Genomic DNA, 25,799 nt, shown 5'->3' on the forward strand with positions numbered 1-25,799 from the left:
ACCCCCAAATGTTGGGGAAACTTGTAAAAAAAAAAAAAAAAAAAAAAAAGACACCAAAGGGCTGGGTGGTGGTGCAGTGAACACATCACCCTGTGCAAGGACCAGGTTCACGCCCCAGTTTCCAACTGCAGGAAACTTTGCAAGGAAGCTTTGCAAGTGGTAAAGCAGTGCTGCAGGTCTGTCTGTCTATCTCTCCTTCCACCTCTCAATTATGTCTCTATTCTGTAAATAACTAAAATATTTTTAAAACAAAATTTTTAGGGAGTCAGGCGGTAGCACAGTGGGTTAAGCACATGTGGCACAAAGCGCAAGGACCAGCAGAAGGATCCCGGTTCGAGCCCCCGGCTCCCCACCTGCAGGGGAGTCGCTTTACAAATGGTGAAGCAGGTCTGCAGGTGTCTGTCTTTCTCTCCCCATCTCTGTCTCCCCTCCTCTCTCCATTTCTCTCTGTCCAATCTAATGACAACATATCAACAACAACAACAATAACTACAACAACAATGAAAAACAACAAGGGCAACAAAAATGAAAACAAATATAAAAATAAATAAATAAAATTTTTAGAAAAAGGAAATCAGTAATACTTTTGTTCTGACTAGGTATGTGTTTCATCAAAGCAGAGGACCCTGGGAAGAAAAGGAAGGGAGGGAGGAGGTCAGACAGACAGACATCTTTGGGGTCCTGGTGGGATGGAGGGAAAAGACTTAACTTGGGGGGTGTGAGGGGTCTGCAGATGCCAGCCAGGGAGATGAGAGGTTGCCCATGTGCCAACTACATTCTCCAGAAGCCACTAAGTTCTCCAGAAAATGACTTGAAAGAGAAAGACAACAGTAGTTTTTTTCCGTTGCACCTTTATTGTTAACTCGGTTCACCGTTCAGAATGTCTTACAGTTATTGGAGAATCATACAGACCTCACGGCCCCTCCCTGGCGCCCCATCCCAGCCAGCCCCTCCTGCTTCCTATGATACTCTGCAGTGTTCAAGGAGGTCCGGGGTCTCCGTTTCCACAGGGGGTGGTAGCTGTGCGGAGCTAGCCCTGGGTCACTGTCACAGGGACACCCTCTCTGCCCAGCTGCTCTGGGGTGAGGGGTCAGGGCAGGCCCCAGGTGGGCTAAGGAACCGGACAGATGGGACGGGGGTTCGAGTCCTGATTCACCAGTCGTAGGCACATGTTCTTGGGGGAAGTTTCCTAATCTCTGGGCACAAGACTCCCTCCCTCCCAGGGCTGCCGTGAGCTCCCATGACACCCGGCACCCCACGACATGGCAGGGGAGAGGAAACACCTGATGAACCAGTGTGTCAGAGCCATGTGCTCAGGGACATTCGATTAAAAAAAGAGCCTGGTCTGTTACGGGTCTGAGAAATGACTCTCGAGTAGTGGAGGCTGGGGAGGGAGAGCTCTGCTGGCAGAGACTTCTTGAATCCCATTAGACGGGTTGTGCTGTTGCCACCCAGAGGCGAGGCTGGCCCCCTTTTCTGAGGCGACACCCCTGCAGTCTCGGGACACTAGGCCACCAGAGCAGGCGTGTGTCCATCCAGCTGGCCGGCCAGAGAGGAAAAAGATCTGGTGGGTGTGAGGTTCGGGGAGCTCCGAGAAACACAGCAGGCCTGCAGAGCCCCACCCTGTTGCCTCCCAGCGAGGACCCTTTAGAAGTGCCGCTCCCATGGGTAGGGGGTCCACCTGTTCCAACCCCCCACCTGCTTTTTTGACAAGGTGGTTCGCTAAGGAAGAAGAAATGACGTTCTGAGGGCTGGGGTCCCAGGACTCGGCCACTGAAATCAAACTCTGATCAGGGGTGATGGTGGGAATGAGACAGCCACGCAGCCCACGAATCAGACTCTCGCGTCCAGGCTGTCTGCACACGCTGCATGCTTCCCCCAGGACAGTCCTCTGTCGGGTGTGACAAGCTGATCTGTGCTCAGGCCTTCTTCTTGCAGAAGTCTGGTTTAGGATACGGTGTGTCCAGAGCACACGCAGTCCTTTGAAGTCTCTGATTTAACAAAAACAAAACAAATTAAAAAAAAAAAAAACACTCAATGGACAATCTGAAAAACATGCACCAACCAGGACCAGGGCTGGTATTGTGGGGAAGTATCTTCCAGAAGCAGAGAGAGAGGAGGAGAGAGAGGACAGAGAGACAGTTAACAATTCAAGAATGACTACTCAACAGAAAATCTGCAGTCAGGAAGCAAAGCGGGTGAAACCAAAGTCAGCTCAGGGAAGCCGGGAGCGCCTCTCCAAATATTTGGTTCATGCTAAAAATAGAGCACATTTATTAAAAATATATATTTATAAACCTTGATATGAACAGAGACACACGTCAAGCCCATGGAGGTGGGGTGGGGGAAGTTGGAAAGAAAAAAAAAAAGGAGAAAGAAGTGATCTCCCTGGTATCAAGTCGTTAGACACTTCTGAGAAAGGGGATGGCTGTCAAAAGGCGGGCCTCTGGTTTCCCCATGGAAGCAGCTCTTCTGGTTAGGAGGACACACCTGGCTGGTGTCCAAAGCCGGACTTCCCAGCATCCTCCGGGGCTCCCCGCCAAGGGTCCTCTGGTTCCTGGGTGAGTGAGTTTCGGTGGATTCATTGTGCTTTTTGAGTCTTCCCCTGGCAGCAGCAGAGCTGGTGGGCTGGGTCACCTCCCGGGAAGTCCCAAGGGAAGGGCCGGCGGGGTCTGGGCAGCGAGGGGGTGACGTGTCTGCAGCCGCAGGGACCCGTCTTCTGGCCGCTCACAGAGTGGTGTATATGTACACGAATATGATGACGATGAGGTTGAGGATGGTCCCGATTATGCCCAGCATGGCCAGGATGCTCTCCTCCTTGCTCTCCTTCTCCTGGTCCCCTCGGTCTCCCTCATTGCCACTCGTGATGACCATCTTGGTTGCAAATGTCTTTATCTTCCTCCCCAGGCTAACCTGGGGTGGAGGGAGGAGACAGGCAGCACAAGAGATTAGCAGCTGTGAGTATCCACCCCACAGACAGGCAGCTCTGGAGGGGGCGGGGGACAGGGACACTTCATGCTTGGAGACCGGATCGCAGGGGAAGGGGAAGGGACCCCAGCCTCGGGCGAAGGCAGAGCAGGGCTTGGGAGTGTCTGAGGGTCCTGACACGGGTGTCAAGAGATGCGGGCAGGTGTCCAGCTCGGGTCACCACCTTTTTACTTTATTTTCTTTATTTGTTGGATAGAGACAGCCAGAAATTGAGAGGAAGAGGGAGACAGAGAGGGAGAGAGACAGAGAGACACCTGCAGCCCTGCTCCACCAATCATGAAGCTTTTCCCCTGCAGGTGGGGGCCAGGGGCTTGAACCCGGGTCCTTACATGTGCACTCAACCAGGTGCACTGCCACCCGGCCTCCCCGGCACCACCTTGTTAAGTATCTGCCCAGGGAGAGGATCCTGGAAGGTTCTGGAAAGACATTAGCAAGCGACCTGCCTCCAGCACCCTGCAGGGAGCCTGGAAGGGGGAGGGAGGGGCAGACACCAGGATGTCTGCAGCACGCACCTGCCTGTCTGCCTGCCTGGCTGAGGCCAGAAAACAGGTGAGTGCAGCTGTGAGCACCTGGCAACACACAGTTCCCTGGGGTCTGCCTCAGCATCCCTTGACCGATGTAAAACTCTGGGGGTCTCTGTCTCTCTCTCCCTCCTTCCTCTCTGTTCGCTTGTCTCCCTGGAAGTGTTGCTGTCTCCTATGATTCCTCCAGCCAGCAGAGCTTAAGGGGGACTCCTAGACCCTTTGCCCTGCTCCTTCCCACCCCCAAGCCCCCTCCCCAAACTGCCTGCTCTACTGAGCCTGCTTCCCTCCCCTCTGGGGTCCGGCTTGGCCCCTTGGTGCTGTTTGTCCCCCCGGCGTGTAGCTGCGGTTTGCTCACTGGCAGCAGCACCTGCTCAGCAAGCAGACCCCCAGACTGACAGCTCAACCTCATGACTGGAGGACCCCCCCCACCCGGCGCCTGCAGCTGGAGCCCACGCTGTGACTGGAGGACCCCCACCCAGCGCCTGCAGCTGGAACCCATCCTGTGACTGGAGGACCCCCCCACCCGGCGCCTCCAGCTGGAGCCCACCCTGCTGTTCTGCACAGCCTTGCAGCTGCCAGCACTTCCAGCGGCGCCCGGTGCAGACCTCCCACATGCAGCGGGGCTGAGCCCTCACACTCACCACGCGACCCCGCGAGCTGAGCAGCCCCCTTGCTGTGTCAGACCCCAGCCTCGTGCCTGTCTTCTCTGTGAGGTGCACTGCCAACTAAATCGCAATTATCAGTACATCTCCCTTCAGTGCTGCGGGCAGCATGAGACACCAGCCAGAGTTCGGCACATCCTGCGACGTCTCTGATGCGAGGGGTATGTGGCTGGTGTGTGCTGTCAGCTGCACGCAAGGAGAGGACCTGCTGGGCCCGGGTAGACTCGTGTCCAATTATTTATATAGACCTGTTTATTCATTTGATTTATTTCACCAGAGCACTGGTTTATGGTGGTGAGGGGAATTGAACCCGGGACTTCAGAGCCTCAGGCAAGAGAGTCTAGTCTCTGTGTGATATGTTCTCCCCTGACCCATGTCCATTTTTTTAGATATTACTAGAGATGATTTTTTTTGTCACCAGGGTTATCATGGGCCAGGTGTCCACGTGCTGAAACCACTGCTCCTGGAGGCCACATTTCCTCTTTTTTTTTGGGGGGGGGGGGATCTACTCTCTGCTCTGGGCAAGGGTTTGTGCAGACCGTTCCGTCTTCAAACCGTCTTTGCCTCTTACACAGTCAAGGTGCCTAGAACCCCAGCACCCAGAAGGCAGGCCTGTAGGCCTCCACCGCCAAGCCCACGGTCTGCGCGAATGAGGGAGCACTGTGGCGAGAGCCACCGCCTGCGGCTGCCGCAAAATCAGGGCTGAGCGGCCGGGGCCTGGGCTAAGGAGATGCAGCGAGCCTGGCCTCCAGACACCAGCCCTGCCAGCCCAGCCACTGGAGCCGAACTGCGTTCAAGGCTTGATTTGGCCTCTCTCCTGAGGAAGCTCTGAGTCAGGAGAAAGCATGAGGATAAACAGGACGGCGGCCTTGACTTTCCCAGGCCACTGCAGGAACCAGGCACCCCCAGAGGCCTTCTGCTATGGCCCCCAAGTCTGTGGCCATGGAGCTTGAGTCATCAGCCTGCCCTTGCCCAGAAAAGACATGTGGGTGGGCAGGGAGCTGCACCCTGGGGGGGACTGCAGGGTGTCCCGGGAGAAGTGGCAGGGACCCCAGAGGAGGCTGTCTAGCCAAAGCAGTGGAGGGGTCTCAAGAGGCTGGGGACATCATGTAGAGACCAGAGAAGGAACTTCCTCACACACTTTGCAAACCCTTTTAGCCCTCAAGTGAGAACATGGTTGGCAAAAGTCTGTAACTTGCTCCGCAGCTGGGCCAGGTGGCCTCAGCTCTGTGACAACCCACAGTGAGAATCTCAGGGGTGAAGCCTCCAGGAACAGTCCCTGGCAGGGTCTGGCAAGCTCGTCCAAGGCACGAAGTCCTCCACGCATGCCCAGGCCCAGCCCAGGTGGCCGGAGTATGTGGCCTGGGTGTCAGGAGATGGTCGCGGAGGACAGGTGGCTTCCAGGATACCCCTGGTGGCCAGATACACTCCTGAGAGGCCCAAGGACCCAGTGAAGGGAGAGAATGAAGTCTGGTGTGAAGAGCAGAGCCTAGAGACTCCCCCCGGCGATGAGCACGGACCTCCTCCAATGCCAAGCGGCTGCTGAATGGAAAGCTATGCACGTGATGCCAGAATAGCTGCTTGATAGCAACGTCAGGGGCTGGGTCCAGGCTCTGTCCTCATCCAGCCCACAGCCATGGGACCCGTATTCCTGAGCACCTGACAAGGGCCAGGCCCTTCTCTCCACGCTTGGGATACAGCAGGAGCACAGACAGAAACGCGCATTTCTGCATTTCAGAGACACTGTGGAGACTCACAGCCATCACTGAGCACCTGCATCCCGCTGTTATGGACGGGCTCAGCCAACCCTGTCCCGGCATGCTGAAAGTCTAACACAGAGAGAGAGTGAGGTAGGACTGAAGGAGGGCTGGCCCAGCCAGAAAGGGAGAGTCAAGCCTCCTCATTCCCTGTGTGGGAAGGCCAAGGCAAGCCGTTCTTCCAGGCCAGGGGTGGCGAGTGGGACTGTGGGCAGCTGGGACAGCACCACCCCATGGAGAGGAGACAGGCAGCGCCCGGATGTGCTGACACCGGGATGGCCACTCCCAGCTCTGCTCTACAGACACCCCTGCCAGCCTGCACAGGTGAGCATATGTGTTTGCTGCAGCCGCCTCTGCGAAGCCATACGTGCAGAACATAGCAACAGCCCCCACACGGGGAGGACTCAGCAAGGGGCCATGCTCTAAGCCTCCTGGCTCAGTGACAGAGGGACACGGGCCTGAGACATCATTCCATCAGTCACCAGGGAAGCAGGGAGAGCAGCTGACACCCCGGGGTCCAGAAGGATGAGGCCAGTAGGTGCTCAGGGGAGGAGCAAGGACAAGATGGCCCTACTTGATGACCTCTGTGCGGAGCTCACGCCGAGTCACGAGGACTCGTGGAATCCCTGTGACCTCAGATGTCACCTCCCCTCTGGACACCCGGCAGGTAACAGCTCTCCACCTGAGAAGCAGTTACAGAAGCCAGAACTCCCACCTTCTGCAACCCATAAAGAATTTTGATCCAGGGGGTTGGACAGTGGTGCACTGGGTTAAGAGCACATAGAACGAAGCCCAAGGACCCACGCAAGGATCCCAGTTCAAGCTCCCGGCTCCCCACTTGCAGGGGAGATGCTTCACAAAAAGTGAAGCAGGTCTGCAGGTGTCCCCTCCTCTTGCAATTTCTCTCTGTCCTGTCCAATAAAATGGAAAAAAATGACCACCAAGAGCAGTGGATTCATAGTGCCGGCATCAAGCCCCAGCGATAAACACGGAGGAAAAATAATAAAAAAAGAAAGAATGTTGGTCCATTCTCCCAGAGGGAGAGAAATGTTAGGGAAAGATGACCAGAGGGCTCTCAACTCCAACTCCATCAGAACCCAGAGAGAGAAGAGGGGGGAACAAAGGGAAGGACACTCAGAAGTAGTATGACTTGAGAAGGAAGAGAAGGCAGGACCATAGGGGCCAAGTGGTGGTGCACCTGGTTGAGCGCACATGTTACAGTGAGCAGGGACCTGGGTTCAAGTTCCTGGTCTCCACCTGCAGGGGGAAAGCTTCACGAGTGCTGAAGCAGGGCTGCAGGTGTGTCTCTGTCTGTCTGTTTCCTCTCTGTTTCCTCCTCTCTCCCTCTCTGTATGTCCCCCTCAATTTCTGGCTATCTCCATCCAATAAATAAATAAAGATAATTTTAAAAGTTTTTTAAATGGCAAATATATACAAATATAAATAGTTATAGAAATAATAATCATGGTCCGGGAGGTGGCGCAATGGATAAAGCATTGGACTCTCAAACATGAGGTTATGAGTTTGATCCCCGGCAGCACATGTACCAGAGTGATGTCTGGTTCTTTCTCTCTCTCCTCCTACCTGTCTCATCAACAAATAAATAAAATCTTTAAAAAAAAAAAAAAAGGAAAATAATAATCAACCCCTATCTGACCTTGGGAGAACCACTGCAGTTTCCAGTGGAGGGGATGGGGACACAGAACTCTGGGGATGGTGTGGAACTATACCCGTTATCTTATAATTTTGTAAATCACTAATAAATTTTTTTTTAAGCTTTACACCAGCCCCGACTTCTGGACAGGTCACCTGAGAGCAAGGTGAAGTCTGGCCCTGAGTCTGAGTTCTCAGATGGACCCTTTGGTATGTTCACAGCTATCTAATCTCCACTCCTTCTCAGCTCACAGGCCCCTCACTTGATGATTTCACAAGCATTTGTCAGGCCATCAGGCAAGGCCTAGCTTAAGGAGCTGCTAAGGACAGATCACTCTGGGCCCAGGCGGTGGTGCATCTGCTTGAGTGCACACACTACCATGCATAGTACCTAGGTTCAAGGCCCCAGTCCCCACCTGCAGGCGGGGAGCTTCATGACTGTTGAAACAGGGTTACAGGTGTGTCTCTCCCTGTCTCAACTTGTCTCTGTCCTAGCAAATAAAAGGGGTAAAAAAATAAGTAGGTAAGTCGCCCTCCAGGAGGGTTCTTGGACTTAACCCACAGCCTCCAGGAGCCTGGGGGGCAGGCCCACGTCAGTCCTTGGTTACAGGAGCCTGAGAACTGAAGGGGACTTATGGGATATTCTGTCTTGTGTCCTGAACCAGGGTGGAGTCTGAGGGGGGCAATCTTTGGGGACCCCACTTCCTGTCTCTCGGACCCCCTCCCTGGGGCAGCGGCAGCCTGGAGAAAGGCTCCGGCCTTGCACCTGCCTGTGGTGTGGATGCCCAGCAGGGGCCTGGCCGGGCACCACCTGACTGGGTGAGGGCGACTCCCAGGCCCCAGAACCCTGTCCAGCAGCAGGGGCACAGGAGATACCAGCTCAAACCAGGCCCTCGTATGTGCTAAGGTGTGCGCTCTAGCAGGCAGACGGGTGAGCTGTCTCTAAGTTCCACTTTCTGATTTCTGCTTTAATAGGCATCTCTTTTAAAAACAGGTAAATAAAGTAGGCAGAATGGAAATTGGGGCAGGGATGTCAATGTCCGGCAAAGAAGCAATTATAGAAGCCAGGCCTCCCACCTTCTGCTCCCCACAAAGAATTTGGGTCCAGGCTCCCATAGAGGGAGACATGTCAGAGGAAGATGCCCAGAGGACTCTGAACCCCAATTCCATCAGGACCCGGAAAGAGAAGAGGAAAAAGGGAGGACAGTGGGACGTAGTAACAGGTGCAGGTGTGACTTAGAAAGGAAGAGGTGATGGGACCATAGGAAAAATGAGGAAAATAGATAGGTAGATAGATAGATAGATAGTTCTAGAACTAATGGTCAACCCATACATATCTGTGACCTTGGGAGAACCACTGCAGTTTCCAAGGGAGGGAATGGGACATGGAACTCTGGTGGTCAGAACAGTGTGGAATTGGACCCCTGCTATTTGTTAACTTTGTAAAACACTAATAAAAAATATTAAAATGGGACTGGGTGGTGGTGCATCTGGTTAAATGCACATATTACAAGGACCGGGGTTCGAGCCCCCAGTCCCCACCTGCAGGGGGAAGCTTCACGAGTGGTGAAGCAGGGCTACAGATGTCTCTCTCCCTCTCCACCTCCCCCTTCCCTCTCAGTTTCTGGCTGTCTCTATCCAGTAAACAAAGATGATAAAACTGTTTAAAGAAATAAAAAAAAAAATTAAAGCACTCTCAAACAAACAGAAAATGAGTCCTACAAGACGAAAATGCAACGTGGAACTTGGGCTTGCCCCAGTGCACAGGGCTCTGGGCAGGGAGGGCTGGGAGGGCTCAAGAGAGTCTTGGGGTCCTCGTTCATGATGGTGAGAAAAGACCCAAGGTGGGGCGGGGGTTCTGCAGACACCTGTCACAGGGAGATGAGAGACTGGGTCCCTGCGTCAACACCTGTACTATAAACCAAGGACCCTCAATAAAATGACTTAAAAATTAGTCCTGAAATATTTTTGGAAAGCAAAAGAAAGGCCAGGAAATGATGGAGTAGTTCCTCTCCAGTCTGACTGACTGTCTGTCTGTCTGTCTGTCTGTCTGTCTAAGAAAGTAGGCTGCTCATACATGTGCTAGGTCCTTGGTTTATCCTTCAGTGTCACATTAGAAAAAAGAAAAAGACCAATCCTGACTGACTTCAATGCATATAACTTGCCCACAGAAGCTGACACCAGGTCTCGGGTGGGGTGGGGGAGCGGCAGAGCTGTCTGATGTCTGTCTCCCCGTCTGGGTTCTCAGTTAGTCCTTGGATAGCCTTACAGCCAAATTCCGTTTTACAAAACTTGTTTTTCTAAATAATGTTCTTTTTTGACATTGTCGGTGCTTCACCCCCTCCAAACTGGCTTTTAGATAGAGAAGCAGAGGGAGACAGAGAGAGACACAAGGACAGAAGGAGAGGCTCTCAGCACTGAAGCTTGCTCCAGTGTCGTGGGGGCCGGGCTCGAACCTGGGCAAAGCAGGTGCACTACCCCCTGAGCTATCTCCCCGGGCTCTTGCCCAGCGGGCTGTGCAGCACCTCTACCCTGGGAGACTCACGCAGAGCCCCAGCTCCCCCAGAAGATCACCAGCAGCCCCCGGGAAAAGCAGGTCAACCAACGCGTGGATGGCCTTGTTCTTCCAGGCACGGCCTCAGGATTTTATTTCTTTAATGTAAAAACCTAACAATCTATAGACCCACAGCTCAGCACCTGCAGAAGGTCACGGGCCAGCTTCCAAAGCTCCTTTCTCAACCACCAGGGAACAGTTTGCAGAGAAGGAAAATGTTTCTCAAGCAGGAAGCCGCAGGCAGCCAGCAAGCCCTGCCCCTCTGCAGGTCTGCGCACGCCCATGCGCCCGCCCACCTACCCACCCGCAGCAGCTGGGCCAGCTCTGCTCCTGGAGCCAGGGAGAGAGGGAGGCAGGAGAAGACAGCATCCTGAGCCTGGGGTGATGCAGGGGGGGTTCCTGGGCATCTCCAAGTGCTCCTGGAAAGGAGACTGTCCCTGCAGCCAGGCTTCAGCCCCAGTGGGGCTGGGGGGACAGCAGTGGTTCTGCAAAAGACTGCCTTGCCTGAGGCTCTGAGGCCCCAGGTTCAATCCCCAGCACCACCAGAAGCTAGAGCTGAGCAGGACTCTGGTTGGTCTCTCTCTCTCTCTCTCTCTCTCTCTCTCTCTCTCTCTCTCCCTCCCTCCCTCCCTCCCTCTCCCTCTTTCTTTCCTCCAAAGTTACTGTTAGGGCTCAGTACCTACACTACGAATTTATTGCTCCTGGAAGCCATTCTTCATTTTTATTGGATATCACAGAGAGAAATTGAGAGATGAGGGGGAAAGAGAGAGAGAGAGAGAGAGAGAAAGAGAGAGACCTGCAAACCTGCTTCACCACTTGTGAAGCTTTCCCCTTGCAGGTGGGGATCTGGGGGCTTGAACAGGGATCTTTGCATGGGTCCTAGAGCTTCATACTATATGCACTTAACCTGGTGTGCCACCACCTGACCCCTCTGCTTCTGCTTCTCTTTCTCTCTCTAGAATAAATAACCTCACTCACAGACAGAAGTTGAGAAACAAGAACAGAATGGCAAACACAAAGTAGAACTTGAACTGGGTTTGGTGTCTTGCACCAAAGCAAAGGACTCTGGGAAAAGGAGGGAGGGTGGGCTCCCAGGTCCGGGTCCCTGATGGTAAAGGAGGACCTAGGTTGAGGGGGAGAGTGTTTTGTGGAAAACTGAAAAAAATTGATAGATATTTTTCTTTATTAGGGGGATTAGTGGTTTATAGTCAACAGTGTTTGCTCCATGTGGAACATTTCTCAGTTTTCCACCCAACACTAGTCCCCACCTAGTTCCTCCTCCACCATCGTGTTCCAGGACCTGAACACTCCCCACCCTGCCCCAAAGTCCTTTACTTTGGTGCTAGACACCAAACACAGTCCAAGTTCTGCTTTGTGAAAAACTGAGAAATTTTACACATGTACCAACAGCTCTATTTACTATTGACTGTAAACCATTAATCCCCCAATGGAAAAAATTAAAATAAGTAAAATATTTTTTTAAAAGAAATAAAATGCATGTGTCAGGCCTTGTAGCTGTGCACCTACTAAGGCAGGTGGAGACCGGGGGCTTGAACCTGGGTACTTGCCTACGGTAGTGTGTGCTCTCCACCAGCTGCGTCATCACCGGGCCCCTCTCAGATGTCACTACTCGATGCTGGTGTAAATGCAATTCACGTCCAGTAGAAATGTGCTTGGCGGGGCGGCAGGTGCACACCTAGCTGAGCTGTGAGCCGGGTGATTCTGCTGTAAGTGTGGCTGGGCAGCAAGACCCGCTCTGGGCCCACCCGAGATGAGTGTGAGGCAGGGTGTGGAGAAGGGATCCTGTCAGCTGATGCTGGCCCCCTCCAGCTGTGGCCCCATGACGAGGAAGGAGGCCCTGGGTGACGGTCACGCTGAGCTAGCTACGAAGGCGGCACAGAGCCGGGGAGAGAACAAAGTGTCAAAGTCTTGCCCCGTGCTGGGTCGGGTGCAGCACACCGGGCCTCGGTGAACAGGCACAGACGAAGCAGCCCATGCTCCCCACGTTTGTCAGCACCAGTCAACGTCTCGTTGAAGAAGCCCTATTCCGGGCCCGGGGGGCGGGGGGTATGGCGTCTCAGGTTCAGCACACACATTACATTGTGCAAGGACCCGGGTTCAAGCCCCTGGTCCCCACCTGCAGGGGGAAAGCTTCACCAATAGTGAAGCAGGGCTGCAGATGTCTCTCTGTCTCTATCCAATAATAAGTAACAAGAAAAATAAATTTAAAAACAAAGGCAGAACCACCATCCCAATCCGGACAGTACAAGGCCTGGACAGGGAAAGGGTGGGGGGACACTGAGGTCCTGTGTCCAGAACATCCTGGTAACTGCCAGCCTGTGGCTCTGTTACTCCCCGCAGTTCCCAGCAACCCACCTGTGAGGATACACTTTCTAGCTCTGTCCTCCTCTTTCGTTAAGAGTGAATAAGGTGGGGGCCAGCAGAGAGACCCCTTCCATTCCCCGCTGCAACCTGAGGTGAAGGTTCCCAAGACAATCCATCCCATTCCGGCTGTTTACCAAGGTCGGGGAGGGGCAGCAATCTGGAAAAGCAAGCAAAGGACTCCTTCCTTCCTCCGCCGCCGTCTGCGGGGCTCGTGGACCTGTGTGTGTGCGTGTGCGTGTGTGTGCGTGTGCATGTGCGTGTGGAGGGTGTTCCTATTCCTGAAGTCAGACACCCACTTCTCAGACACCTGGGGGAACACGGTAGGCCAGGGCAGGACTGACAGCGGGGCTCCCTGGGCTGGGCCCCACCCAGTTCATCTGGGCGACACCCCACTCAGCTAAGGCCTCAACCGTGGCAACTATCCGCCTCTAAGTGAGCTCTGGCTTTGGTGCTCAAAATAAACAGATGACTAACCTCTCAGAGCCAAAAAGAAGATGCCAGAGGTGATTGGGCCTCAGGTCTGAGGGCGGAGAGGAGGGGGGTTTGGGGGGGGGGAGAGTTTTTCTGGGAGAACGAGCTAAACTTTTCCTGATACTCAGACCTCACCCAGATCCACAGACCTCTTTGCCCAGCTCTGAAAACTTGCTCTCCGATTGTCAGACATGCGTACAAGACTCAACAAAAGGACGAGGGAGGGAGACTTGATGCTCAGCCCTACCTTGGCTTCCCCTGGAAGCCTGCTCAAGAGGAGGGAGAGGAGGGGAGGAAGTGGAGAAAGGGGAGAGAGGGAGGAGGAGAAATCGTGTACCCTGCCCGCCTGGCACTGTGTTCACCAAGTGTCCACTTCCCCGTGGACCTGTGCCAGCAAGGGCGCTGGCCAGCCTCAAGGAGGCAGCTCCACGGGCTTCTGTCTTACTTGGTCCGGGGCCACCCTGTGACCTCAGGCCAGTCATGGGACACCTCTGGGCCTCCGGTGACTGACAGGAGAGCCTCATCCCGGAAGCACGGCCCAGGATGGTGTGCCCTGAGACATAACGCCCAGATGCTGTGCCCGTAACACACCAAGTCTACAGGAGCCTGTGCCCACTGTCGGGAACACAACTCCCCACCCCCAGGCCGGGAGCACAGAGGCGGCAGCCTGGGACCCACGCCCCGCCCTGCCCCGGCCCAGCCACTGACACTGACCCCCTTTGCTGCCCATTAACCCTCCCCCATGCTACGGGGACATTGGAGGAGCCGGCCAGTGGACGCCTAGCCTGGATTCTCTCGGCTGTGGATGTAGGTCTGGGAGCACTGTTTTGAGGCCAGGAGCAGCCTGGATGTGTGTGCAGAGGTGCGGGGAGGCCCATGGCTGGCTAAGCAGGCCTGGGACGCTGCCCGCCCCACTTCCAGCTGGCTGGCATCCATGGCGGCCGGGCAGGCAGGGCCGAGCTGGCGGCTACCTCCAAGCCCGGGTCCCTGGAGTCTGGGAGCAGAGCATGGAGGACCCCCGCCCCCACAGAAAGACAAAGTGAGGCTCGACACATTTGACCCTCATACACATGCTCAGGGGAGCAAGAAACAGTCACCAGCTGTCTTTTGAGAATCCCCTGCCCTCACTCACACACCTCCCGTGGCTCCCATCACCCTAAGACACGGGCCAGTCCTGAGCTGGGCTCTCAAGATTCAGCGGCATCAAGGCAGGGCCGAGGGGACCCCTCTCCGCCTACACCGGTCCCGGGGGTCCAGGCTCTTTCCTTTCTACCCCAAATGCCAGTCCCTCTCAACCCCTCTCCGCTGCAGAAACTCCTATTTATCTGTGGAGAATAATGGGGTCCAGGGCCCCACTCCCGCCCCCCACCCTGCCTCAGACCTGCCTCCCACCTTCGCCTTCTCAGAACACAACTCCCACTCTCTTCATGCCAGGGCCGGGAGACAGCTCAGCCTGTTAGAGCACAGAGCTTGCTGGGCCCGGCCCCAGGCTGTGCTAGCGTCCCCTGCCGGCTCACCTCTGGGACCTGGTCTGTCCCCTGCCGGCTCACCTCTGGGGCCTGCTCTGTGACCCCGTGAGGATCTGTGCTGCTTGCATGTCGCCTGGAATGAGGCTGACCTCGGAGGGCTTAAACTACAGATTCCGGGTGCCTCACCTGAGTGCCCGCCCAACAGTGCTGAAGCTCTCGTGGTGCCCCCACTGACAGAGCACCCAGGGCCAGCAGGTGGTGGTGCACCCGGCTGACTGCGTATGTAGCATTGCTCAAGGACCCGGGTTCAAGTCCCTGACCCCCACTTGCACGGGTGGGGGGATTTCACAAGAGGTGAAGCAGGACTGCAGGTGTCTCTCTTTCCCCCTCACTATCTCCCCCTTCCCTCTGAGTTTCTGTCTCTGGCCAGTAAAACAAATAGAAAAAATTCTATATATCTGTGTGTGTGTGTGTGTGTGTGTGTGTGTACATACATACATATTAAAGGTATCCCATCTATCTACACTACAGAATGTATTTTTGCCCATGACTGAACTTCATTTTTGTCACATTAAAAAAAAGGTTGAGGGGCTGGGTGAGGACACCCCTGGTTGAGTGCACACATTACCATGCTCAGGGACCAGGGTTCAAGCCCCCGCTTCCCACCTGTGGGGGGGTGTACTTCAGGAGTGGTGGTCTGCAGGTCTCTCTCTCTCTCCTTCTTTCTCTGTCTCTCTCTTCTTTCCCTCTAGATTTCTCTCTGTCTCTATGTAATAAATAAATTTGAAATGATTAAGAAGAACGAGTGTCCAGATCACATCTAAAGAAAGCCCTGTGGCAGCTGAGCCGTGAACGTGACAGTGTGACAGCCTGGGGAGGCAGAGGAGGGCCAGAGGGGACAGGGCCTGTCTGTCCCCAGGAACCCAGGAGAGAGCAGAGGAAGGCAGGGCTGAGGGGCAGGTTCCCCACCACCAGCCAGGCTCTCCCAGCAGCCTTGCTCAGTCACCACGTCCCCTCAACTGTGAAAAGCCCTCCGAAGGGCACAGGGTGACGCCCCAGCCTTGGGGACAGCTGCCCCATGAGCAAGCAGGACAGACGGCCACCTGCTCTCAACATCCACTGGGAGAGTGGAGGGTCCTGAGGACAGTTGGCCATGCTGACCTGGGGGTCCCGGCTAAAGGTCTCGGCAGCCCCTTGGGGGGAGAGGTGGACTGCTCACTGCCCCCTCCAGGTGGACCAGAGCGTGGGGGTTCCTGCTTTCTCCGCTGGACTCTCACACGGCCACGCCAGGCCGTGTGTGTGTGTGTGTGTGTGTGTGTGTGTGTCTAAAAGAAATAAATGTTTATTAAAAAGAAAGAAAGGGGGTCAGGTGGTGGCATACCCAGACCCAGTTAAGAGCACATAGCACCAAGTGCAAGGACCCGCACAAGGATCCGAGTTCAAGCCCCCGGACCCCCCCCCCCCGTGTGTGGGGGTCACTTCACAAGTGGTGAAGTAGGTCTGCAGGTCCCTCTCTCCCTCTCTATCTCCCTCTCCTCTCTCAATTTCTCCAAGAGTAGTGGATTTGTAGTGCCGGCACTGAGCCCCAGCAATAACCCTGGAGGCAAAGAAATAAACGAGAAAAAGAGAGAGGTAGGCCTGCAGGCAGGCAGGCAGAGGATGGTCACAGTTTTTTCTGAGTAAAAGGAACTGTAAGTCCACAGAGGTGGGAAGAGTCGCCGCAAGGCCAGTGCAGCTCTAACAGCCAGGCCGTGGGTACTGGGTCCCAGTCAGGATCAAGGAGTCAGCAGACGCGGGCTGCCAGCCGGGGGACAGAAAACCCTGGGGCCCAGCCACCCATCTGCACTCTTCTCCCTTCTTCTTCTAGCGTTTGCCACTCTTCTCCCTCAGGAGCCTGGATGAGATCCAGACAGCAGAGAGTCACAAATCATTCAAAACAGAACTAAGTGGGGACACGCTGACCCCCACCACCACCACCACCCAGACCTAGCTGCCTGGCCTGCCGATAAGTCTCGGTCACACTCGTCCTCCCGAAGCATTCAGCCCGGCGAGCACCCAGGCACCCAGCCTGACCAGGCCGGGAGAGCAGGAGAAGGTGTGGACATGCCACCCTGCGCACAACAGCATCTGCCCTGCGGCATGAAGGATTCTCTCGTGACCACACTCTGCTTCTGCACACCAGGGATGTGTGTCGAATCACTCCCCCTTTCCGTGCCCCCAGTGAGCGCTCGGAGTCACCCCAGGTCAGAGAGAAGGACTTCTCTGCCTCCTTCCCCAGCACCTCTGGGTGGCCACTTCCACATTTCTTGTCACTGGACATCTTGTCACCGGTGCTAGAAGCCAGGCCCAGAGCTGCAGCCCCTGGCCACCTGCTCTCCCGAGCTGCAGAGCTGAAAGCCACAGACGCGAGGCTGGGCTGTGGCGCACCTGGTAAAGTCCTCTGTCACCATGCGCAAAGACCTGGGTTCAAATCTCCAGTCCCCACCTGCGGGGGGGGGGGGGGGGGAGCTTCAGGAGCAGTGAAGCAGGGCTGCAGGTGTCTCTCTTTCTCTCTTCCTATCTCCCACCTCCCTCTTGCTTTCTCTATTCAATGAATAAAATAAATATTTTAAAATGTTTTAAAAGAGTGTTAACAAGGGGCTGGGTGAGGGTGACCAGGTTGAGTGCACATGTTACAATGCCCTAGGACCTCAGTGTCTCAGCACCCAGTCCCTACCTGCAGGGGGAGCTTTCTCGGGGCTGTAAGCGTCTCCATCTCCTTCCCTCTCTATCCCCCCTGGCCCTCTTGATTTCTGGTTGTCTTTATCCAATAAGTAAATAAAGATTAAAAAAATTAAAAGTAATAAAGGGTCTCACTGGGACAGCTAATATTTTTAACTCTAACTCGTTGTTTTTAACTCATTACGCTATAAAAACAACATAATGCAGTCCGTCTGGGTGTTTCACAGAGAAAGGAGGCATCCTGCTTGACTCTCCCCACTTGCCCTATCTGCTCCGGCTCGGTCATTTCTCCCGAAATTTGAAGGTCTAGGCAGAGGACCAGTTGAGGGCTCCGGGACAGAGGAGGGAGGGCCCGCTTGCCAGCACAGGCTGCAGGGGCTGACACTGTTGGCAGAGGGAACTAGCTGGGATTTCTAGACCAGGACAGGAAGCTGACGGGTGTTCCAGCCACTTCCCTCTGCTCTCAGCCGACTCCGCGCCAACTCTGGGCCCTGCCCTGTGTGAGCAGCATCCTGGAACCTCCTGTCCCGGGGGTGGCTGCTCTTCCCCAGCAGGCCCGGCAGCTGAGAGCTGCCCACTCACGAGGCAGGCATCCGCCGGCCCCACGGAAGATCTGAAGTGACAGCATCGCTGCTGCGCCTGGCTAAGTTCTCCCCGGTCCACCTTGCCCCTCAGTCCCAGAGGTTCCTGAGAGCTGGCGGTGGGCCTCGCACCTCCCTGTGCCACCTCCCTCCTCCTCCTCTGCTGTGCCGTGCTGGGGGCGGGTGAAGCCGTGTGGCCTCCTGGCTGAGGAGTCACGCTGCTTTCTAGCGCTTCAATTATATAACTCGGATCCTCTGATGCTCTTTTAGAAACGGCTCTGCCTTCCCAGTGTGGCACGTGCCAGGGCCCTGGCCACCTCCCTTAGGACCAGGGTGGCAGGCCTAAGGAAGCAGCAGCCTTGGCCCTTTCTGACTGGCATCTAACTGCTGGAACTCTTGGGCATCTGATCGATTTGGCTGAAAATGCAAGAGACCCAGCCTCCTAAGTCCTGGTGAACCGGGAAGTCTGTCAGCCCCCTGCTTCCTCCGCATGGAGTCCACGGAGCGTTTGGTGATGTTTAGCCACAGGCTGGGGGGCCACACACGTTGACAGTCACAGGGTGAATTAAGCCCTCACAGAGGGCACATGGCCCCCGCCCCCTACTTGGCTCTGCTGCTCAGTAGTGGGGAGAGGGGGGGGTCTCAGGAATGTACTTCAGGTCTCTGCACCCCGGTCTTGCCTCTGGAAGTGGGGCTCACCAGGGCTACTGTGCAGAGCTGGAGGAACAAAGCCCTTTGCCCCCACCCTCTCTTCACATGCTTCCCTTCTGCAAGAGACCTGACCTCAGTCAACAGACCGCTCCGCGTCCCGGGGAAGCCAGCAGAAACGCCACTGCCAGACCCAGACCAGCCCATCCACCACCCCTCTGTGTCAGCTGTGCTCGAGGCTCCAAACAGGCGATTTTCTAAACAACAGCAAACCGTGGCCACACACCCCCCCCTCCTGACCTTCCAGAAAGGGCCCCAGACCAGTGCACAGTCTCCCCGGCCCCTGGAGCTGCAGTGATGCAGCACGGAATGCCCCCGTCACCCACCCGTCACTCCACGGAGGGGTTCCAGCCAGCCCTCTGCAGAGGGTGTCTGCAGAGGGCCTTCCAGACCAGCATGCTCTCATCACCTTCAGGGAGGGCCGTCCCCCCTCTGCCTCACAGGGTAATAAGTAGAGTCTTGTATAATGACCAGCTCTTTATTGTGTCTATGAACGCTTAATTGAAAACGTTATGTAAGCCGGGAATAGGAAACATCTCAGGCTATTAATAACCAGCTCCGGCCAAGTCCTGAGGACCCCCCACCCCAGCCTATGAGCTGGAGGGTCACCTGGTCAGTCTGTCTGTCTGTCTCTCTCTCCCACTTTGCATCCACACTCAGACCTAGAGAAGGTCAGGAAGACCATGTCCAAAGTAAAGTCACAGGGGACAGCAAGGCAGGAACCAGTCCAGGCTTCCTTTGCTCTGCACACCCTGTGCTTCCTGTGTCAGAAATGGGGTAGCACCAAAAGGTGCATGCTTCCAGCAGCTGCTCTTCTCCCACAGGAAGTCTAAGGCACCCACGAGAGACTTTACCACAAGGCCCTTACACGCAGGTGAGGAATGGCTCCGACAGTTCTTCCAAATGGGGTTGAGATAGAGAATGACAATGGAAGTCTTTGACTTTTCATGTCAGGAAAGGGGAAAGAAAGCAGCAATATAGAGCCTAGGTGGTGGTGCTCCTGGTTGAGCACACACGCTACAGTGTGCAAGGACCTGGGTTCAAGGCCCCAGTCCCCACCTGCTGAGGGAAGCTTCACGATTGGTGAAGCAGGGCTGCAAGTGTCTCTCTGTCTCTCTCCCTCTCTACTCTCTCTCAATTTCTCTGTCTCTATTCAATAATAAATGAAATTAAAAATAAACTGTTGTTTAAAAAAAAAAAAAGGAACAAGATGAGAAGACAAGTGGGGAGTTTAAACTAGTCTCAAGACCGGGGTGGGGAACACAGGCTGCGGGGTGCATCCGGCTCCAGGTGGGGAACACAGGCTGCAGGGTGCGTCCGGCTCCAGGTGGGGAACACAGGCTGCGGGGTGCGTCCGGCTCCAGGTGGCAGCAGGTGGCACGTGGCATAAAGACCATTACTCCCTGCTGAGCGTTTTCCAAATGGCTAAGTGACGGGTCCTCCGCGTACGTGCCTGCCCACTCCCACCTCGCGGTGCCCAAGCCCACACCGCCTCCCCCGTGAAAGATGGCTGATCTTCCTTCGCCCAGGGTCCTGGGAGATCGTGGGACAGGAAACTCTGCCCCGCTTTTGTGACCATCAAACAAACAGCCACACCCCTGTGCGGAGCAGGGCTTCTGGGAAAGAGAGGTGCAGTCTGCCTGTTTCGTTTGGGTCTTGGTGACACTTTAAAGCACATCTTTGAGGCACCCGTGACAAACCCATTTAAGGCCCGTCAGTCAACTGCAAGCCACAGGCAGAGGCCAAATCAGGGTGGGAGCCGCCCGGAGGTCCACCCCTCTCGTCCCACCCCAGGACTTCTGCATCCCCATCCAGAGAGGCCCCACCTGGCATCACACAATAACCAGAGTCTGAAAAATGACCTTCTTGACTGTTAACAAATGCTCAGGCTAAGAAGGCTTCGCCTCTGTTCTTTCTGACAGTTCTGAAAGGGACAGCCACAGTCATCAGAGGGCCACTTCCCAGCCAGCTGGACATTGAATAGCTGTGCTGCATGTCATCTGTTCAGAGGGGCCAATGCCATCTCACCCCCCTACTGCCGCAGTCTGGCACCTAGGGACGGAGAGAGTCGTGCAGCTTGAGCCCCTAGATAACTCACTCCCTCAGGGAGGCACAACCCGGCTCCAAGCCCTCTTCTTGGAAATCCCTGGGCACGGAGCTCGAGTTACCCACATGGAGGTGTCCCAGCAGCTCCCAAGAGCCCCAGCACTGGCCTGTCACCCACCCTGGTTGACTCTTGCAGAAGTATCTAGGTCAGAGAAGTTACCTTACCCCATCCTCCTACTAAGGGAGGAAACTGAGGACAGTGACTGCTAGGGGGCTTCCTCTGTTCCAATGCCAACGGTACAAGCAGGGCAGACAACTGAGCCCAATACTGCGTGTCCCCACTCACAGCTTAAACATGCCACTCAGAGCAAGATGAAAGGATTCCTGCCCCTCCAAGGTTCACCCAGGTCCGCTTAAGCCAACAGTACAAGAAGCGACACACGAGATCTGAAGACTAGCCAAAGTCCCGTTGGTAACATCAAAACACTCTCCCTTTGCTTCGGGGCTCCAAGTGTGAAGTTCCGCTGCCATGAAGGGCTGGCAGAGACCACATGAAACGTCCCAGGGGCTGGGGCTGGCACAGTGTCTGTTAAGTAAGCATCTCCAAGACTTACACAACCGGGGGCTTCTTCTCCCACGGGAAGACTCAGAATAAGATTCTGAGCTGGGTAAGGGCTGGGGGAGCGCAGAGTGGAGCAGGACCCAAAAGCTACCCTTTCTCATCCTTCAAGAGGCCTGAGAGAAATAGGGCCCCAGGAAAGAGAGACTCCGCGGGGCAAAGCCTTCCTCCTTAAGAAAGAGAAGTTACCTCCTCCTCAGAGCCCACATCAGGGGCAGACGGATGGATGGATGAAAAGAGACATCCGTGCAGCCAGGAACATATTTGGTCTGAGTTGTCACACTTGGTCACCTGTACACACGCATGCACACACACAGGCGCAGGCACCCATACTCGGCACTCTCCGTCTCCAGGTGGGCGCCATCAGCAGCAGAGACGGAGCAGGTGTTAGTGACATTGAATCAGGGGGGGGGGGCAGGAAGGGCACCCTGAGTTTGGATCCTAAGCCCCCACTTCCTGGCCTTCTGACCTTGATTAAGCCATTCCAGCTGGCTGGGCCTCAGCACCCACCCTGCACAGTTTGGGGGGTGGCTCCCAGCTGGGCCTGGCCTGGCTCCGGTGTGGTCTGTCTGGATGTACCTGGCTGTCTCTGGCCCGTTCGCCCCAGAGGGAGCCTGAGCCCAGGTTCCAAACAGGTCTCCACCACCCTCCTGAGCAGCGAGGCCCCAGCCCCAGAGCTGGGAGGTGCCTGGAGGCCCGGCCTCCTGCAGGGGTCTAGGGGAGGGTGCGATGGAGGGGTGCAGGGGAGCTCCCCCGGGGCTTCCGGGCTCTGGTGGGGGCTGCGGGAAGGGGCTTTGTTCCCCAGGAGGCGGGGGCCTGGCTTACCGAGCCGCGCATCCGGAGGCGGGCGGGGGGCGCGCGGGGCGGGCAGCGGAGCCCCAGCCGGGCCGGGGGCGCCGGGCGCGGGCGGAGAAGCAGGGCGAGGCGGCGGCGGGGCGCGGGGGGCTGCGGAGGGCTGCGGGAGCCCCTGCCTCATTCTCGCGGGCGGCGCCGACCCTCTGGCCGCCGGCGGCTGGGGCGCTGGTGTCCGGGCGGCGCCCCGGGGCTCCTCATGCCCCGCACGGCCACGGCAGGAGGAAGGACCTCGGGAGGCAGCGCGCGCGAGGGAAGGAGGGAGAGAGAGAGAGGAGGGAGGAGGAGAGAGAGATGGAGAGAGAGAGAGAGAGAGAGAGAGAGAGAGAGAGAGAGAGAAAGAGAGCTATGCGGAGAGAGATGGGGAGAGAGGAAAAGAGGGGAGGGGATAGAGAGAGGAGAGGGAGAAGAGCGATGGGGGAAAGGATAGGAATAGAGAGGGAGAGAGATGGGGAGAGAGGTGGGGAGAGGGGTGGGGAGAGAGGTGAGAGGGGAGAGATGGGGATAAAGGGGAGGGGGAAAGGAGACAGAGAGGGTGACGGGGGAGGGGGAGAGAGAACAGAGAGAGATGGAGAGGGGGATAGAGAGAGGAGAGAGATGGGGATATATGGAGGGGAGGAGAGAGAGAGGTGAGGGCGAGCAGAGCTGCGCCCGCGGGGGCCGCCCGCCCCACCCACCGCGCTGCACCCCGAAAGTTTAGCACCGGCCTGCTGGGCGGTCAAGGGGTCCGAGCGGCCCTGCCCCTGCCCCCACCCCGGGGGCGCAGCTTACCGGCGGCGCCCGCACCCGGCTGGCAACACGGGGTCCCTGCCCCCGTGGGGGTGGGGTGGGGAGGGGGTGGGGAGGGCACCCGGGGTGCGGGGAGGGGGCTGCAGGCCCCGACGTGGGGGTCCGCGAGCCCCCCAGCCGCCCAGCCCAGGACGCGCGGGCTTCCCCGGCCGGGTCTACACAGCCAACCCGGTTACCTAGCGACTCGCTCCGGGGAGCCCAAGCTGACGCCAGCAGGGCTGCGGCAGCCGAGGGGGGGCTGGGGGGCGGGCACTGCCAGCCCAGCTCCGCCCTCCACCTCCGGGGTGCGCGGGGAGGCCCCCCCCAAAGCCTGCAACCCTCCTGGGGCTGCTGGGGCTGGCGGACCGAGGGGGGTGCAGGCTGAGGGCGATGCCCGGGTGGGGGGGATGCCCGGGGGCGGGGAGCACAGGTGCACCTGCCCCGTCCTGTCCCGGGAGCAGCAGGTCCCGGCCCGGCCCGGGGAGGCCGCGTGGGTGTATGTGACTTGCTCCTACCCACCTAGCTGGGTGGGGAGCCCGCGAGGGAGGAGCTGGGTCTCCCCCACCTTCGCTCCTGCGCCAAGGTGTCCCAGTGTCTCCCTCACCGAGCCCAGCACCCAGCTCCTCCCACTTTCCCAGGGTGGGCATGGAGGCGACATCAGACCACCTCTCCGACCACCTCTCCCGCACCCCGCAGGGCGGGCCCTCCCCAGCTCACCTGCGAGGCTCGCCCACCTTGGGAGCCTTCTATCCTGCTGGGGAGTGCGGGCTTCCTGCGTTGGATTTGGAGCCTCTGCAGTGCTGCAGTGGCCCCCAAGTTCATTTAGGCCTTCGGTAAAATGGGGTGTTCACCTCCCCCCCCCCCCACAATTCAGCGGCTACATGTTCACACTTAATAGGTGTGGGTACTTGTACTGGATAAGGGCATGTGGTCTTCCCCAAGGTCCTCTGGGACCCCAATAGTGTCCACTCCGGGGTCCAGGAAAGTGGATATGGGTAGGGGCCACCCACACTGGTCTTCCCCAAGGTCCTCTGGGACCCCATCAGTGTCCACTCCGGGGTCCAGGAAAGTGGACATGGGTGGGGGCCACCCACAGTGGCCTCAAGAGTCACCAATTTTAGGCCCAAATCCACTGGGTGCCAAGCTGCAGAGCTGGGACCAGAACCCAGGTCTCCTGGGCATCAGGCTGCCATGATCCACCCCCTCCCCAATACCGTGTAGGGAGGAGCACTGACCCCCCACCCCCTCCAGAAGACCACCCAGTCCTGCTGCTGGTACCTCAACCCTGTGACCAAGACAACACCCCTTCCCCACCCTGGGCCCATCCCCAACATGGAAGTGGGGACTCACTCCTGGGATGGCGAGACCTTATGTCCTCTCTCTTCCCAAAACTGAGCTGCGGTGGGGGTGAGGGGCATGTCAGTGGCGTCACACACCGGCAAGGGCCTAGGTTTGTTCCCAGCAAGGCGTGAATCATGAGGCCGCGGGTGAGCAGTGACACGCGGTGGGGTATACACATTAACATGCGAAGGGACCCAAATTCGAGCCCCCGGTTCCCACCTGCAAGGGAAAGCAGGGGTGCAGGTGTCTCTTTCTCCCTCTCCTGCACCCTTCTCAATCTCTCTGTCCAATTAAAAGAAAAAAGAAAAGGAAATGGAAAAGGAAAAATGTGGCTGGGAGCTGTGAAGTCATCCTGCAGGCACTAACTCCTGGTGGGGGGAGAGAGAGAGAAAGAGGCCCCTCCCAGAACACCCCCCAGTCTCATGGTGGGACTCAGTGGAGCCCCTATTCTAGGGGCTCTGGAAAGCTGAGGCTCAGGCGCTGAGTGTCCCCGTGACCCCACACGCTCTAGCCCCTGGGAGCAGTGCAGCAGGTCACTGAGGCCGTGAGGGTTTTTTGTTTTTTGCCAGAGCCCTGTTCAGCTCTGGCTTATGGTGGTGCAGGGGACTGAACCCAGGTTCGGAGCCTCAGGCATGAGTCTCTTTGCAGAACCATTATGCTATCTTCCCCACCCAGAATAAGCATTTTTGAGACTCCTATTGAATAAACTCCACAGCCCTGATCAAACAGAAGGCCTGGTCTCAAGAAAGGAGCTCAAAGGCTGCTTTTCGGGGAGCCTGGCAGCTCAAGCGCGACAGCTGAGCCCTCGAGTTTTCTGGGGAGATGGAGAGTGACACCTCTGAATTCCCCTGCCTTTTATTTAATTTCTTTTATGAGCAGTGGCAGCAAGGCAGCTGCTTCAAAGTCTGGAGAAGGAATGCTTCCCAGTGGGACTCAGTCGTCTGGGCTCTCCAGCCCGGCTTCCCAGTGGAAGGCAGCCTCTCACTTGGTGAAGGAGCCCTGAGCTGACAGTTGAGGACGTTCCAAAGCTCTGGGGTCCTGGGCCCCACCAGCCTGGGAGGAGACCTGTGTTCCCGGCTCAGGACCTGAACAGTGTCGGGAACTCATTCTTTCCATGGATAGCAGGGGGAGGTGAGGGTACTGTTGGGGGCATAGTGGGGTCCTTGAGCTTCCAAGCCCCATCCCTCCGGAATGTCCGTCTCCTGTGTGGCGGGCTATAGAAAGGCCTAGAGCTAGGTTCGGGGCCGGGCACAGGGGACGGAGATGAAGGGAAGAAACTCCCTTCTTGGGGCCCTTGCGAGGACAACACAACTCCAGCTAGTGAGGCTTCTTCTGAAGGCCCCAGGAAGGTCATAGAAGTCCCCTGACGTCACCCAGCAGATGAACTTGAGAGTTGTAAACCTCTGGGTCCCAGAGTGTCTAACCCAGCTACAAGAAAAGAGCCAGGGAGTCAGGCAGTAGCACAGACGGTTAAGCACACGTGGCGCAATGCACAAGGACCGGCGTCAGGATCCTGGTTCGAGCCTCCGGCTCCCCACCTGCAGGGGAGTCGCTTCACAGGCGGTGAAGCAGCTCTGCAGGTGTCTGTCTTTCTCTCCCCCTCTCTGTCTTCCCCTCCTCTCTCCATTTCTCTCTGTCCTATCCAACAATGATGACGCCAGTAACAACAATAATAATAACTACAACAATGGAAACAACAA

At 56.6% G+C, this 25,799-nt stretch overlaps 1 protein-coding gene across 1 annotated transcript; it reads right to left on the reverse strand.

Moving 5' to 3' along the window:
* Positions 1-833: 833 nt before the first annotated feature.
* Positions 834-22,022, reverse strand: TUNAR (TCL1 upstream neural differentiation-associated RNA). Its single transcript, XM_060180987.1, has 2 exons — positions 21,964-22,022; positions 834-2,913 (listed from the first exon to the last, which is right to left on the reverse strand). The coding sequence occupies exons 1-2, from the start codon at positions 21,973-21,975 to the stop codon at positions 2,728-2,730; spliced, it is 198 nt and encodes a 65-aa protein (XP_060036970.1). The 5' UTR covers positions 21,976-22,022; the 3' UTR covers positions 834-2,727.
* Positions 22,023-25,799: the final 3,777 nt, after the last annotated feature.

The sequence above is a fragment of the Erinaceus europaeus genome, chromosome 22 (genome assembly GCF_950295315.1).
Source record: "Erinaceus europaeus chromosome 22, mEriEur2.1, whole genome shotgun sequence".
NCBI classification, from domain to species: domain Eukaryota; kingdom Metazoa; phylum Chordata; class Mammalia; order Eulipotyphla; family Erinaceidae; genus Erinaceus; species Erinaceus europaeus.